This window comes from Leopardus geoffroyi, chromosome D4 (genome assembly GCF_018350155.1).
Source record: "Leopardus geoffroyi isolate Oge1 chromosome D4, O.geoffroyi_Oge1_pat1.0, whole genome shotgun sequence".
Taxonomy (NCBI): domain Eukaryota; kingdom Metazoa; phylum Chordata; class Mammalia; order Carnivora; family Felidae; genus Leopardus; species Leopardus geoffroyi.
Window position 1 is genome coordinate 50,417,489 of NC_059342.1, and position 17,524 is coordinate 50,435,012.

The 17,524-nt window shown below is 35.8% G+C and overlaps 1 protein-coding gene across 3 annotated transcripts in view; it reads left to right on the forward strand.

The window, feature by feature from the left end:
* Nucleotides 1-17,524, forward strand: part of IFT74 (intraflagellar transport 74) — a 91,586-nt gene that overhangs the window by 43,392 nt on the left and 30,670 nt on the right. For all 3 annotated transcript variants that reach the window (XM_045467645.1, XM_045467644.1, XM_045467646.1), the window contains exons 9-13: nucleotides 457-595; nucleotides 1,962-2,024; nucleotides 6,366-6,509; nucleotides 8,196-8,236; nucleotides 11,147-11,226. In XM_045467645.1, the coding sequence (XP_045323601.1) occupies nucleotides 457-595; nucleotides 1,962-2,024; nucleotides 6,366-6,509; nucleotides 8,196-8,236; nucleotides 11,147-11,226 (467 nt within the window). The remainder of the gene's footprint in view (nucleotides 1-456; nucleotides 596-1,961; nucleotides 2,025-6,365; nucleotides 6,510-8,195; nucleotides 8,237-11,146; nucleotides 11,227-17,524) is intronic.

The window sequence follows — 17,524 nt, forward strand, 5'->3', positions numbered from 1 at the left end:
CTGAAGTCGGACGCTTAACCGACTGCGCCACCCAGGCGCCCCTCTTATTAATTTTTAATTGAAGTATGGTTGACACATAATGTTACTTAGTGATTCAACAGCTCTATATGTTATGCAACGTTCACCACAAGTTACCATCACCATACAACACTATATCGATGCCATTGGCTATATTACTTATGCTGTACTTTTCATCTCTATGACTTATACATTCCATAACTAGAAACTTTGTATCTCCCACTCCCCTTCACCCATTTTTGCCCACCCCTCACCCTCTCCTCCCCAGCAACTGCTAGTTTGTTCTCTAAATAGAATTTTTTGTACATCTATAAGGATTACAAACTATGTTGAATAACTTTACCCTATTTAGTTCAGACCATGACCTGAGAAAAATTAATTGATGTTTTCCCCCTCAGTATAGTAAGAGGAATATTACATGCTTGCTTTTGATTTCAGGAAGGAAAAACAAATTAGAAGTGTAGAAGAAGAAGTTGAACAGGAAAAGCAAGCAGCAGATGGCATTATCAAAAACATGTCTCCTGAAAAACAAGTCAAGTACACAGAAATGAAAACCACAAATGAGAAATTGTTGCAGGTAATACTAATCACTGTTCTGTGCCAAGCATACAGCAGTCTTGCTAATAAAAATATGGTCTGAAGATGGGCAGCATTGGCATCCTGGAGATCTACTGATAAGAATATTTTAACAAGGTCTCCAGATAATTTTTATGGACATTTAAATTTGAGAAGCACTGATCTAGAAAACTTCATTAGCGTATGCTGCATAATGACCTAATCTGACTGTATTACTCATTTCTGTGCATCTTTCACTTTTGCATGTTACAAAGATTCATGAAAACACTTGTTTTTTAAATGAACTGTAAATGGAAATAATAAAAACTCTCATATACCAGAGCCATATAGATATTTACTCTCTTTCCTGCCTAATAAGCAGCACCTAATAAGCATCTCTTTTACCGTGTCCTTGATTTGAACATCTCTTGCTTCCTAATCATGGTGTTTAAGTAAAAATTTGGGGGCCTGCTGAGGGCTCATTGAGAATTCTCCCAACATTCAGTTATGGTGGTGACTTAGATTAGCAAGTTAGTGCCTTTACATGCCTATATATCCCTTAACCCAACAGTTCACAGAGAATTAGTCCTCACGAATGCCAGTAATGAATACAGTTTCTCAAATATTACTTGACTATTTTTTAAAGTTCATTTATTTATTTGGTGGGGAGGCGGAGAGGGAGAGAATCCCAAGCCAGCTCTATGCTTAGCACAGAGGGGGCTGCTGGCTCCATCTAATAACTGTGAGATCCTGACCTGAGCTGATATCAAGAGTCAGACGCTCAACTGGCTGAGCCACTCATCCACCCACTTCACCAACAATTTAATATAACTTTTTATTCAGGATTTATAACATAAAATGAAACACTGAAGAAAAGACTATTACAGAAATGCCAAAATACCATGAAAATGTAATTAATCTTGCACAGCTGTTTTTGAATAAGTAATCAGCTCAAAAGTCTTGTCCCTAGGAGTGAGCCATGTATATTATGTGTTGGCTCTAAAAGAAATTAGACAAAATATATGAAAACATAGTTAAGAAATCAAAATTAAAAATCATGACTTTAAACAATGACATCATTAATTTGAAGGCTTCTGATATTTAATATTCTTGAAACACAATGATGATTCAATGTGTAAAGGGCTAGCTACCTTTGACAAGCTCATAAGGTATTTTTAAAGGTAGATCATGGCATAGTTTTTAGGAGTAATGAAAGAAATTAACAAAAATACAAATAATGTTAATAAATTCTAGTCATATAGCAAGATATGAGTTGAATATGTTTACAAAACCACAATCATATTTGCCACAACCACATTTGAAATGTTGAGAAACAGATTATTCTAAATATAACTTGCATATATATTTGCTTTTTTCCTTTTTCTTAGGAATTAGATACACTTCAGCAACAACTAGACTCACTGAACATGAAAAAAGAGAGCTTGGAAGCTGTATGTATAAAATCAAATAAAGGTTCTTATATTACTCAGCTACAAAAGATAATTCAGCTAAATATATTAATGGAACTCATTCAAGGACATATTTATTTAGCAGTTTACTAAGAGGAGTATAATTTTTTTCCCATTTATCACCACAAATATCCTAGTTTGTTAAGAAATTAGATTCAGTTATTGAGTACCTACTGTGTGCAAAAGGAATCATTCTGCCTTGCTGAGGCATGTAAAATCTAATGGTAAGTTAAAAGACATGTGAAGAAAGAGTCTAATAAAAGTGAAAAGGGAGAGAGATTAGTTCATCACTTTAAAGATGTAAATGCTTGCATTTGTTATTTATTTAAAGTAGTTTTAATTTAAAAAGCACATGTGTTTTTTAATGAAAAATTTTTTATTCAAAAAATTATTTTTTATTCAAAACAGTTGAATAAGATAAAAGTGAAAATGCCTGTTTTTTCCCCTCTTTCTAGACAGAAGTACTTTGTATTTTTTGAGTGTTTACTATGTGCTTTTTTTGAGCTCTTTACAAAGATCACCAGCATTGTTGTTTAATCTTTACAACAATCTCATAATCTTATCTTGGTTTTATTGTTATGGAAAACCTCAAGTGGGATTCACACTTCATATGCAGCTTGATTTGGTTTTTTTTCACTTAACATTCTCTCTTGAATTCTATTCACCTCAGCTATTATTGTAAATTATTATTGTAAATTATTGTAATTATTGTTGTAAATCATTATTGTAAATTACTGCACTGTGTTATATTGTATAACTATAACATAGCCTTGTAGATGAATAGGTTGTTTATAGTTTTTTTGTATTATAAACAGTGCTGCAGTAAAAACATGCATTTTATGCAGTTATGTAAATATGTCTTAAGACAAATTTCTTGCAGTGGGTCAAAGGATACACACTTCTAAAATGTCAGGTTGCCAAATTGCCTTCCAAAGAGGTGGTTCCATTTTCTACTTCTAGATTCAATGTATCAGAGTGCCTATTTCCCCTGCACTCATTAATGGCAAGCATTATCCACTTTTTCCATTTTTGCTGGTTTAATGGGTAAAAATTTCTATCTTGTTTTGATTTTCATTTGTTTATGCATGAAATTGAGTATTTCTTTATATATTTATTGGCCAATGTATTTCTTTTTCTGTGAACTACCTTTTCATGTCCTTTACACGTCAGTATACTGTCTGTACCTCAAACCTTGCCTGCCTTTCCTGATTTCCTATGGATTCCAGTAGGTATCATGATAATAGGATTGGGAACACTTGTAGATTGACAAGATTACTGTCTTGCAAAAAGAATTAAGCATGAGTATTTTGTAATTCTTTTGGAAATTTACTGTTGAAAAAGTAGTTTGCTTAAAATGTTAAGATGGTTTTCCATATCTGATTGTCCTCATGTGGGTATTTATAATTTTTATTTTTTTGGATCTCTATGGTAACAGATCTCTATAAGCTTCAAAGAATAAGGGCCATATTAAGTATTAACACAGCTGCCCTACAGAATTCCTCACTATCTGTTTTAGGGTATGTAGGGAATGTCAGGTCTTATTTCACTTGGCAAATTTAGTTTCTGCAGGAAGAGGTATAAGCTATATTTTTGGACTTAGTGTTTTTTTTTTTTTTTTTTTCAACGTTTATTTATTTTTGGGACAGAGAGAGACAAAGCATGAACGGGGGAGGGGCAGAGAGAGAGGGAGACACAGAATCGGAAACAGGCTCCAGGCTCTGAGCCATCAGCCCTTAGCCTGACGCGGGGCTCGAACTCACGGACCGCGAGATCGTGACCTGGCTGAAGTCGGACGCTTAACCGACTGCGCCACCCAGGCGCCCCTGGACTTAGTGTTTATATTGCTGCTACTTTTTGGAATCAGAACATGTATGAGTAAGATAACATGAAATTTTATAAAACTTACAGTATTCCCAAATCAGGAAATGTATAAGTTACTAATTTTATTTAACTTTTGCCAGATTCCTTCTATTTTTTTATTTGGACTTGTTCTTCAAGAAAACATTGTGTCAGATATCATTTAACTCGTATTTATTGAATATCTACTGTGTGTTCACTACTATGCTAAGTATTACTTGTTCATTTCACCAGAATGTAAAAAACATAGGTGAAGAATCAACATGAGTTTTATTCAGGAACCGTTTTATTGAGATACAATTTGAAGAGGTTTTTAGGATGATTAAGCAAAAGGAAGGGGGAGATGCGCCTGGGTGCCTCAGTCGAGCATCTGGCTTTGGCTCAGGTCATGATCTCACAGTCCGTGAGTTCGAGCCCCGCATCAGGCTCTGTGCCGACAGCTTGGAGCCTGGAGCCTGCTTCAGATTCTGTCTCCCTCTCTCTGACCCTCCCTCGTTCATGCTCTGTCTTTCTCTGTCTCAAAAACAAATGAACATTAAATAAATAAATAAATAAATAAATAAATAAATAAATAAATAAAGGAAGGGGGAGATAGCTATGAAAAAGGGTATCTCAAGATAACCTGTATTTCTTCTATCTGTATTTTATTATCGTGCTGTTTGACCTGAAGCTAATCAATTAATTGAGCTGTATATATGCTTTTTTTTATTGGCTCTGAGATCAAGAGCTGAGAGCTGAGATCAAGAGTCAGACGCTTAATCAACTGAGCCACCTAGGCACCCCTGCTTTTTTTTTTCTTTCAAGATTTTATTTTTAAGTAATCTCTGCACACAGTGTGGTCCCTACTTACAATCCTGAGATCAAGAGTCGCATTCTTCACCAACTGAGCCAGCCAGACACTTCTATAAGATGCTTTTTTAATAGACTTTCAAACATTTCCTCTTACACGCTTTTTCCTTTTCTTGATCCTTCTCTTTGGCTTCCAAAAAAGAGATCTTTCATCTTAAAAATTTGGTCTTGTTCATGCTGTGGGCCTGGTTTCAGATATCATCATTAACTTTTAGTTTTGTTAACTTAGAAAATTATTTAGATTTAGATCCTCTGTCTTTTCATCTGTAAAACAGAGATAATAGTATTATCTGATAGAGTTGCTTTGAGTACTAGAGATAGTGTCTAAAGAACATGGAATATAGTGCCTGGCACAGGCACTTGCTCAATAAATAACAGATCCAAATGTCATTTTCCCCCTCATCCTCATCACTGTCAACATCCCTACCTCTTTTGGTTATCTAAAAATTATCACAGCCCTTAATTTCTCTTTGTGAACAGTGGAATAGTGGTGAATATACAAGACTATCCTATGTATGTGTATTAATTTCCTAACACTGCTGTAATAAATCCACACCAACTGGGTGGCTTAAAACAACAAATTTTCTCACCATTCTAGAGCCCAGAAATCTAAAATCAAGGTATCAGCAGAGCCATGTTCCCTCTGAGATACTGTTAGAATCCTTCCTTGCCTCTTCCTAGCTCCTGGTGTTGGCTATCAATCCTGGGTAGTCATTCCTTTATTTTAGCTGCATCACTCGTCTCTGCCTGTGTCATCACATGGCACTCTCCTTCTTTGTCTCTGTCTGTACATCTTCTCATAAGGACACCATTCACACTGGACTAAGGTCTATCCTAATGACCTCATCTTAACTGGACTAAATCTATGAGTGCTCTCTTTTACAAATTAGGTCATATTCATGGTACTGGAGATTAGGACTTCAACATATCTTTGGGTGACAAATTTCAACTTGTAATATTGTAGTAGAACATATATGACTAGCCAGGAGAAAATATCTTCCCTCTAGAGATCAGGTCTTTGGACTTCCAAATGAATGTTGTGGTTTAAGTAGTACATACATTGTGACAATTTCTTAATTAAATTCCCAATGGTAGAGATGTCTGTCTTTGTTCAGGCGTTATATTTAGAAGATAAAATAAACCACCATCTTCTTGTGAATTTTAAACTGAAAATGGCTTATGAAGGAAAAAGTTTATTTTTTTTTTATTAAAAAATTTTTTTTAACGTTTATTTATTTTTGAGACAGAGAGAGACAGAGCATGAACGGGGAAGGGTCACAGAGAGAGGGAGACACAGAATCTGAAACAGGCTCCAGGCTCTGAGCTGTCAGCACAGAGCCCGACGCGGGGCTCGAACCCACGGACCGTGAGATCATGACCTGAGCCGAAGTCGGACGCTTAACCGACCGAGCCACCCAGGCGCCCCAGAAAAAGTTTATTTTTATTCTTCCAATTTACAAATGTGCTTTGTAGCATTATTAAGTAGTATAGATATTGGATATCTCTATTTGAATATGCTGATGGCTTAAATTTGTCCTAATTCTTATAAACTAAAACCTACTTGAGAGTAGTTTTTATAAAATGCAATTAAATTTTTCTTCTTTTTGTGCTCACTAGGAAATAGCACACTCCCAGGTTAAACAGGAGGCTGTTTTGCTGCATGAAAAACTTTATGAGTTGGAGTCCCATCGAGACCAAATGATTGCTGAAGACAAAAGCATGGGATCTCCAATGGAAGAGAGAGAGAGATTACTTAAGCAGGTAGAAAAAACAAAAATACTTTACTATGTTAAGATTTGTTAAGTATTCTTATTATTTTATTTAAGGCATATATATTGAACAGAAAGCCAGTAAGTTTATTGTCTTCAAAAACAGTGAAAAGTGAGTTTCATCTAAATTAAGATTAACTGGGGTGCCGGGGTGGCTCAGTCGGTTAAGCGTCCAGCTCTTGATCTCGGCTCAGGTCATGATCTCACAGTTTGTGAATTTGAACCCTCCACCTGGCTTTGTACTGACAGTGTAGAGCCTCCTTGGGATTCTCTCTCTCCCTCTCTTTCTGCCACCCTCCCATCCCTGCTCACTCTCCCTCTCTCAAAATAAATAAATTAACATTAAAAAATAAATAAATAATGATGAACTATTTGACCAAGAAAATCTAGGTGCAAGTCATTTTTCACATAAGCTGTTTCTTGACTTAAATCCTAATTTTACATGGCTCTTGTGCACATTTTGGCCATTTTTCATGTTTTGGATCCATATAAGAAAACTGAAAGTCTTCTTTATTGGTCCATAAATAATTAGATGATCTTATTGAAGATCTGTTCCTTTATTTGTTTGGGGCCTAATATTTAGAAAACAAAATGCCCCAAGGCTAATGAATTTTATGGTGATTATTATCAGTGTCTCTGTGAAGTGAATGGAGTTAAAATGTACTATGAAATCGCAGTATGTCACCAGGTTGTGTCACATGTATTCATTAGCTTTCTTATTACCCCAAAGCTAGTTTTAATCTAGCACTAAGTTATAATTAACCTGTTGTTTATCCTGAGACACCCTAACTATAGGGCTCCTGGAGCACTGCATATATATTTGGGAACAGCACCCATTAGGAACCTACAGATGAGACTCCTCTGTCGGATTAGGTTGAGCCCAAATGGTTTGGATGAACCTTAGGGATCAACTCAGGAACTATTTAAGTATTAGAATCATTCCAGAAAGGTATTAAAATCTAGAATCTCTGAAGTTCCTCGGAAAGAAATCATTGGACGCAGGGGAGGGAGAATGTGATCTTGGGATAGGATTGCCAGATGAAATACACAACAACCGGTTAAATTTTAATTTCATATAAACAATGAATAATTATTTATAATATATGTATTATTATATATGTATATATTATATATGTATTATTATATATATTATAATGTATGTGTGTGTGTGTGTGTACACACACATATATTAATCATGGTAAATACGTGCCCTGAAAGTTATTATTTATCTGAAATTCAAATGTAATAGAGATCATGAAATCTGGCAACCCTGCCTTGTGTGGGTGTGGGTGAGGGGCTAAGGAAAGACAGTCTCAGAAAGCCTGGATATTTATGTAAACTGATCTAGGCCTGAAGACACAACAGCCTCATGGTGCCAAACAGATAGGTATAGATGTATCAGTCATCACCATTGCTTTGAGAAAAAAGGGAAAATCTGTGAGTAGTTTCTTAATAATGTGTGTGTGTGTGTGTGTGTGTGTGTATACATAATTATAAAATTTTTATATATAAAATATATATATTTTTTTACTTCAAAGGTTGAATTTTAAGAAATAGATTTCAAGAAAAAGACTACATTTGACATGTTCGTACAACATACCTTAGAAGGAAATTCTCTTTAAGATAGCCTAATGATAAGTAACTCTTTAAGTACTATTTTGTTTATATGCTTTTATAGGTTAAAGAAGATAATCAGGAAATAGCCAGCATGGAGCGACAGTAAGTACATTTATAATATGACATACTACATCCATTTCACATGTTTTAAATTTCATTCTAAATGTGCAATAGGTACATATTGTTAGTTATTTTTTTCTATGTTTCACACTGATAATACTGATGTAATGTTCAATCTTATTTAGAGATTTAAATATTTCTTTTAATGTTTAGTTAAGAGCCATTGGATAGCATAATTATTTTTTAAAAACAGCTCTATTAAGATATGATACATACCAGGGGCGCCTAGGTGGCTCAGTCTCTTAAGCACCCAACCTCAGCTCAGGTCATGATCTTACAGTTGGTGGCTTTGAGCCCTGCATTGGGCTCTCTGCTGTCAGCATAGAACCTGCTTCAGATCCTCTGTCCCCCTCTGTCACTGCCCCTCCCCCACTCACATGTGCTCTCTTTCAAAAAAAAAAAACCGTTAAAATATATATATGTATTCCTTACCATACAATTCAAAGGTTTTTAGTATATTCAGAATTGTGCAATCATTACCTCAGTAAGATCCAACACTCCTTTCCTCACCCCCCTCATCCACCACTCCTAGCCCTAGTCTACCATTCTACTTTATGTTGCTGTAGTTTGGCCTATTTTGAATATTCTGTACACATGGAATCATATAGTATGTGGTTCTGTGTGGCTAGATTCTTTCACTTAGCATAATGTCTTCAAGGCTCATCTGTGTGGTAGTATGTATCAGTATATAATTTCTTTTATTTTCTTTTCTCTTCTTTTCTTTTTTTTTTTTTGCCAAATATTATTCCATTGTGTGGATATGCCATATTTATCCATTTATCAGTTGATGGGTATTTCGAATGTTTCCAGTTTTGGGCTATGATGGATCATGCTGGCATGAACACTGATGTATATATGTTTTCACTTTTCTTGGGTTTATACTGAGGAATAAAATTGCTGGCCTATATAGTAACTCTAGGACCAGCCAGACTATCTTCCAAGAAGCTGCACCATTTTACATTTATACCAGCGGTACATGAGCATTCCAGTTTCTCCAATCCTCACCAACACTTGTTATTATCTGTTTGTTTTTTTTTTTAATTCTAGCCATCCTAATGGGTACAAAGTGGTATCTCATTATGGTTTTGATTTGCATTTCCCTAATGACTGATGTTTACTGACCATGTCTATATCTTCTTTAGAGAAATGTCTGTTCATATCCTTTGCCAATTTTTAAAAAATGCTTATTTATTTATTTTGAGAAAGAGAAAGTGAGCACGAGCCAGGGAGGGGCAGAGAGAGAGGCAGAGAGAGAATCCCAAGCAGGCTCCATGTTGCCAGTGCAGAGCCTGATGTGGGGCTGGAACTCAAGAACCGTGGGATCATGGCCTGAGCTGAAATCAAGAGCTGGATACTTCCCAACCCAGCTACCCCCTTTGCCCATTTTTTAATTGGATTATTTATCTTTTTATTATTGAATTGTTAAGAAGTCTTTCTATATTCTAGAGACATGTCTCTTATCAGATAAATCATTGTGAAGTTTTTCTACCATTCTGTTGGTTGTCTTTTCATTCTCTTAGTGGTGTCCTTTGAAGAGCAAAAGTTTTAGATTTTGATAATGTGTAGTTTATTTTTTATTTTGTTGCTTATGGTTTTGGTGTCCTAAGAAACCAATGCCTAATCCAAAGTCATGAAGATCTATGCTGATGATTTATTTTAAGAATTTTATAGTTTAGCTCTTATGTTTAGATCTATGATTCATTTTTTTTTTTTTTTTAATTTTTTTTTTTCAAGGTTTATTTATTTTTGGGACAGAGAGAGACAGAGCATGAACGGGGGAGGGGCAGAGAGAGGGAGACACAGAATCGGAAACAGGCTCCAGGCTCTGAGCCATCAGCCCAGAGCCCGACGCGGGGCTCGAACTCACGGACCGCGAGATCGTGACCTGGCTGAAGTCGGACGCTTAACCGACTGCGCCACCCAGGCGCCCCAGATCTATGATTCATTTTAAGTAAACTTTTGTATATGGTATGAGGTAGGGTCCAGTTTTATTCTTTTGTTTGTGCTTATCCAGTTGTCCCAGCAACATTTGTTGAAATATTCTTTCAATAAATATTATTCAATATTCTTTCCCCATTTAATTATTTTTGCACCTTTGTCAAAAACCAGTTGTGTATCAATATAGGGGGTCCCATTTCTGGACTCTCAGTTTTATTCCATTGCTCTATATGCCTTCCTTTAGTCCAGTACCACATTGTGTTAATTATTGTAGCTTTGTAATAAGTACAAATGCTGTTTGTTAAAAATTTAAACCTATATAATCGTCAGTCAGCAGTAAATTTTTTATTATTTTCTAATTTTTGAGACTAATTTGTCAACTTAGTTCAGTTTTTATAGACCTGCAAAAAGAAGGTTGCTAAAGATTTTTCACTTTAATATCACAAGTCAAACTCAAGAAAAGGATGGGGGAAAGGTCTGCTATTGAAATCAGGCAACCTAACTTTCTCAGAATATACTTCTATTCTAAATATGAATCCTATAAAAAAATCTGGAAAAGATTTTTCTCTCTATAGTATTGTCTTCAGAATAGGGCATATTATTTATAGATATTATTTATGCAACTTAGAAAAGATATCCTAACATCATTAAATTTTTATTTAATGTTTTAATTTAATTAATGTTTTTACTGGATATCTAAATTATCTGTCAAATTTATTTTTTTTTAAGTTTATTTATCTTGGGGAGGGGGGAGGGGCAGAGAGAGAGAGAGAGAGAGGAGAGAGGAGAGAATCCCAAGCAGGCTCCGTGCTGTCAACATGGAGCACAATGCAGGGCTCAAACTTAAGAACCATGAGATCATGACCTGAGCCGAAATCAAGAGTCAGATGCTTAACCAACTGAGCCATCCAGGCATCCCTCTATCATAACTTTATTAAATAATATTTTCAACAGGTTAACAGATATAAAAGAAAAAATAAAGCAATTTAATGAAGAAATTAGACAACTTGACATGGATTTAGAAGAACACCAAGGTAATTTTTCTGGTATTTTTATAATGTGTGATAGCAGGTATATAGCAGTATTGATATAGTATTGCCCTGGACTTCAGGGACTATTTACGTGGGATTTAATATTTAATTCTGTATGATATCTCTAATGTTACTAAAATGCTAAACTATGCTATAATAGTAAATATAATTAATATTAAATTGTGTAAGTTGACTAAAAACTTGAAATAAAGTGGTTATATAATGATAAGAATTTATTTTGTTTTGAAAAGCAGTTTTTTTTTTTAATTTTTTTATTTATTTTTGAGAGAGAGAGAGACAGAGCACAAGCAGGGGAGGGACAGAGAGAGAGAGGGAGACACAGAATCCAAAGCAGGCTCCAGGCTCTGAGCTGTCACCACAGAGGCCGACATGGGGCCCGAACTCGTGAACCACGAGGTCATGACCTGAGCCGAAGTCAGACTCTTAACTGACTGAGCCACCCAGGCGCCCCAGTTTTTTGAAAAAAATGAAATAAAATGGTTTAAAGTTATTACAGATTTCTAATTTATACCTTCTTAATGTGGTCAGCTATCAATCAACTGGGGTAGCTGATAGAATTGGGAGGAGAGAGAGGATCAAGTCCCAAACAGAAAGAATTAATATCTTAGGGGTCCCTGTAATGAGGTAGCAAGTACTGATCTGATCCTTTCCCTACTTCCCCCAGCTGTGGGATATGAAGGGCCAAAGGGACTAGAACCCTTGTGGGAGCCTGGGGTATGAACATGTAGGGATTGGAGAGTTATAGTATATGTGTGGTTATATTATTTATATTTTTTCTTGATGTGTGAATAATAGCATTAGCTACTATTGATTGCTTACTTACCTGGATTGGGTACTATGTGATCTTTTCAAGAACCATTGAAGCCTTGTAAGCCCTTTTATACTTGTTGAAGCCCAGAGAAATTACTCAAATTCCCACAGCTAGGAAGGGGTAAAGTCTAGGTTTAGACCAAGTTTTCTTTGATCCCAAAGTTTTATTCTATTGTCCAAGCCTAATCAGTGCTACATTTGTGAAGTAAGAATATTCCTATGAAATGCTTAGTTTTATTTACATATGGCTACTAGTAATGGCTTCAAGTAAGACATTTAGGCATATTAGGCATACAAGGCAGACAAACTTTAAGTTCCAGTTATCAGATAAACTTATCTGAGCTTAAATTTTCTCATCTGCAAAGTGAATATGAGTCATTCCTCACTAAGTTTATGAATACTAAATGGTATATATGACAAGGTAAGCTCCAAATAAATTGTTAAAACTAAGGTCATACAGGGGCGCCTGGGTGGCGCAGTCGGTTAAGCGTCCGACTTCAGCCAGGTCACGATCTCGTGGTCCGTGAGTTCGAGCCCGGCATCGGGCTCTGGGCTGATGGCTCAGAGCCTGGAGCCTGTTTCCGATTCTGTGTCTCCCTCTCTCTCTGCCCCTCCCCCATTCATGCTCTGTCTCTCTCTGTCCCAAAAATAAATAAACGTTGAAAAAAAAAAAAAATTAAAAAAAAAAAAAAACTAAGGTCATACTATCTTCTTTATTAAATTATTTTATTGCTTTTAATTTATGTAGATCTAGTATTCTAGATTTTTTTATTAATAGCTTATTCTGAGAAATCTGATAATGTTCTTGATTTTAGATGCTTTATAGGAAACTTTCTAAACAATTTTCCTCTTCTTACGTTTAAACTTCTAACAACACTCAATTTATTTTTCCAGTAATTCATTTTAAGGGTAACTATTAATTGCTAGTTCTAAGTTAAGTAGAATGTTTTGAATTTTGGCTTCTATTTTTCTTTTTGTTTTCTAACCTTCTTTGTCCTTTTTGATTAATGTGGAAAAAGACAATCTATAATGTAATAGTAACAAAAAAGTGTTAAAGTATCTATAAAAATATATGTGTTACATAAATATTATGTACATGTGTATGTTCGTATATATATAACACATTAATTTTTTGTTCTTGTGCTATACTGTGAACATAAATTACGGGTGCAATAGCACAGGGGGGTTTTGTTAGAAGGTTATGTGTTAGCTCAAGACTTCATTATTTCTCGTCTGACCTTTTGCAGTAGCCTTCTAACTGGTTGCCCCATCTCCAGTCTTGCTCTTTCTTGGTTGATCTACCACAATGTTGCTAAAGTGACCTGAAGTAAAATTGATTCTCTGTCATTCTCCTGCTTAACAGTGGTTCCCCATGACATATGGGAGAAAAAGTTTAAGAATCTTTGCATGGCATTATAGTCCCTCTGCAATCTAATTTGTTTGTTGTCAGTCTCCTCTCCTCCTCATCATTTATGTCCTTACATTCTAATAATAATCTCCTTACAGTACCCTGCACCTCACCCCCTTTACCATAAATCAGACTCAGTTCTTTGCTCCTACTATTTATTCCCTTGTCTTGAATGTTCTTTTCCCTGTTATTTACTTACTAACTTCTCATCTTTAAAATCTACCTCAGGTATCCTTTCATCTAGCATAATAACCCTAACCTCCCTCCCTGACCTATATCAGGGCTGGACTAAGACACACACACCCCTGTATCAGAGCATACTGTGCATAAATATATCATTGTATTGACCATACTATATTACCACTATGTCCTTGGATGTTTGTCTTTTCCTTTAGGCTGTACATCCTCAAAGGATGCAGACTGTGTCTTATTCACTCTGGTAACCTCTTTCATCAACATGGTGTCTGGGAAAATAAACAATAAATGTTTGTGGAATGAATGAAACAGTGATGTATTTTAGCAGGGAAAGATTTGAGAATGAACTAAAGGTGAAAATTGAGCTCTGTCACTTCTTTGGGCCCTCTAGTTCTTAGGATGTACATATGTACTCTTTTCCAGAGACAGTTTAGTTGGTTAGCAAAGGTTTTATTACTTTCTGGAAGATTCCTACCTTGGATTCATTATTTATTACCAGTAAAGTGATGGGTTCTTACCTATATCTGCATTCTCACAGTCCCTTGACTGAAGACTGTAGATAATCCACTTCTTAAGGTGTAGAGGATAATCAAGTTATTTTTGCTTTCCAATTCATGCTTTTTCCTGCCCCAGGCTTTCTTTCTCTGGCCATTTTACTAATTTCACAGTTGCTACCTTAGGGTGCCTTTGTATAATCCAACTAAGGCCACCATTTTGCCTTGTAGTGGTTCTGGTTAAAAGAGCATATAAACCATAAATAATGTTAATAATATATATCTCACTATGTTAGTAGTTGCTTCATCCTTTCAGTTTTGCATAATTCATTTTAAATTCACAGGCATCCTTGGATACTGTGTTAGGTGTAGTCGTGTTTTCTGCTCGGTATTAACAGTGGCCCTGTAATCCAGTATCTTCCATAAGTGCATTATATTTATTTATTTTGACAAGTCCTTATAGTTATACCTTGTCAAAAGTTACTTTGAGTAGTTATGTTTCAAAGTTAACTTCGTAAAATAAATTAACAGGTATTTGACTATCCTATGAAAACCTTCATTATTCAGATGCTGAGTTATCCTCATAGTACACTTGGACTTTTGACCAGTTCTTTTTTTTTTTTTTTTTTTAACGTTTATTTATTATTAAGAGACAGAGCATGAGCATGGGAGGGGCAGAGAAATGGGGAGACACAGAATCTGAAGCAGGCTCCAGGCTCTCAGCTGTCAGCACAGAGCCCAATGCAGGGCTCGGATTAATAAACCGTGAGACCATGACCTGAGCCAAAGTTGGATGCTTAACTGACAGAGCCACCCAGGTGCCCCTGGACTTTTGACCACTTCTAGAAAGGCTTCTTTGCTCTCACATCTTAAAAAAAATTTTTTTTTCAACGTTTATTTATTTTTGGGACAGAGAGAGACAGAGCATGAACGGGGGAGGGGCAGAGAGAGGGAGACACAGAATCGGAAACAGGCTCCAGGCCCTGAGCCATCAGCCCAGAGCCTGACGCGGGGCTCGAACTCACGGACCGCGAGATCGTGACCTGGCTGAAGTCGGACACTTAACCGACTGCGCCACCCAGGCGCCCCATGCTCTCACATCTTTACTTCATCTTTGTAAGTGATTTAAAAAAAAATAAATCTCATAAAGAAAATTTCAATATAGTTAGATATCATTACTCTTTTTAAACTTCTGAGGGATTGAGTTTTATCATGTTAAATATTTATTAGACCTCACCCATACAGTGGTTTTACCTTATTGATGGAGCAGGTAATTTTGTTATATAGGTTCTAAAAATATTTAGATTAAAATATATATACTGTACTGTAAGGAACAATTTATTATTTATACTAACTAGAAGCAATGAGAAATAGTTCTATTGAAAGTTGCTAACATGGTCAGAATTTGGGTACAAACTACATTTTTTTTTTACAGTTTTTTTTTAAACATTTATTTATTATTGATAGAGAGAGAGCATGAGCATGGGAGGGGCGGAGAGAGAGGGAGACACAGATTCTAAAGCAGGCTTCAGGCTCTGAGCTGTCAGCACAGAGCCCGACGTGGGGCCCAAACTCACAAACCACGAGATCATGACCTGAGCCAAAGTCGGACGCTTAACTGACTAAGCCATCCAGGCTCCCCCAAACTACATCATTATTCAAGCAGAGCATGATTGGCAGATGCCATGCTACTTTTCAGAAAAGGCAGAACCCGTATGGATTTCTCCTTTCTCAGCTAAATGCCAGCCGTTAAATATTTGGTTAATTGTGCTTTTTAAGGTATTGTTTCTGCCTTAAGCCAGCAGAAGAAGGGAAGTAATAAAGATTAGAGCAGAAATAAATGATACAGAAACAAAAAAAAATCAGTAGAACAGATCAATGAAACCAGGAGCTAGTCTTTGAAAAAATTCATAAAATTGATAAACCCCTCGCTAGACTTACCAAAAAGAAAAGAGACAGGACCCAAATAAGTAACATCATAAATGAGGAGAAATAACAACCAACACCAAAGAAATTCAAACAATTATAAGAGAATATTATGAAAAATTATATGCCAACAAATTGGACAATTTGGAAGAAGTGGATAAATTCCTAGACACGTATAAACTACCAAAACTTAAATAGACCAGTAACCAGCAAAATAATTGAATCAATAATGAAAAGTCTCCCAAAAAACAAAAGTCCAGGGCCAGATGGCTTACCAGAGCAAGTCTACCAAACATTTAAAGAAAACTTAACACCTATTCTCAAACTATTCCAAAAATTAGAAATGAAAGGAAAATTTCCAGATTCATTCTATGAGGCCAGCATTATTACCCTGATTCCAAAATTAGACAGACTCCACTAAAAATCTCATTGCTGGGAGTTTTACCTTTAAAATTTTTTTTCTGTAGTTTTTGTTGAGTTTGGGAGAGGATTAGAGTTACTGTGCCTATTCAACCTACCATCTTTATCAAGAAATTACCAGTTATAAACATGGCTTACTCAGAATTTTCTAGAGTTTTAATCACCTGAATGTACTTCATTTAACGGTGTGTGTGTGTGTGTGTGTGTGTGTGTGTGTGTGTGTGTTTCCTCAAATGACCATTCTCATGCTTTCATTAACTGTGCAATTATAGGAGGTTATCCCTTCCTAATTTTCAAAAAAATTTTCTTTAAAGTTACTTTATTTTATTTTTTATTTTTTTAACATTGATTTATCTTTGAGAGACAGAGAGAGATAGAGCATAAGGGAGACAGAATCCAAAGCAGGCTCCAGGCTCTGAGCTGTAAGCACAGAGCCCGACGCGGGGTTCAAACTCACGGACCACAAGATCATAACCTGAGCTGAAGTCGGCCGCTTAACCAACTGAGCCACCCAGGCACCTCTAAAGTTATTTTAAAGACTCTAGTTAATTCATTTTTTAAAATTGTGTGCTTTATTTTTTTATAAAAATCTGATATATACTTAATGTGAAAAGTCCAAGCAGTACAAAAGTGTATCAAGTAAAAAGTCATTTCCTTTCTCCTTAGAGTCATCCCAGTCTTCAGAGGTGATCATTATTTACAGATTGGTGCCTATAGCCTTTTAGACTTTTTCTGTACATATATAAGCGTATTTATTTTAAGATGGAGTAATACAGGTTCTCTGAGGTTGAGTCTTTCATTTAACTATATATAATGTACCTTCTTCCATTTGAGGATATCTACTTCATTCTAAGAAGTATAGTATAGTGGTCAATGTCAGAGTTTTATTTTATTTTTTTCTTAAATTTTTTTTAACGTTTTTCTATTTGTTTTTGAGACAGGGAGAGACAGAGCATGAACAGGGGAGGGTCAGAGAGAGGGAGACACAGAATCTGAAATAGGCTCCAGGCTCTGAGCTGTCAGCACA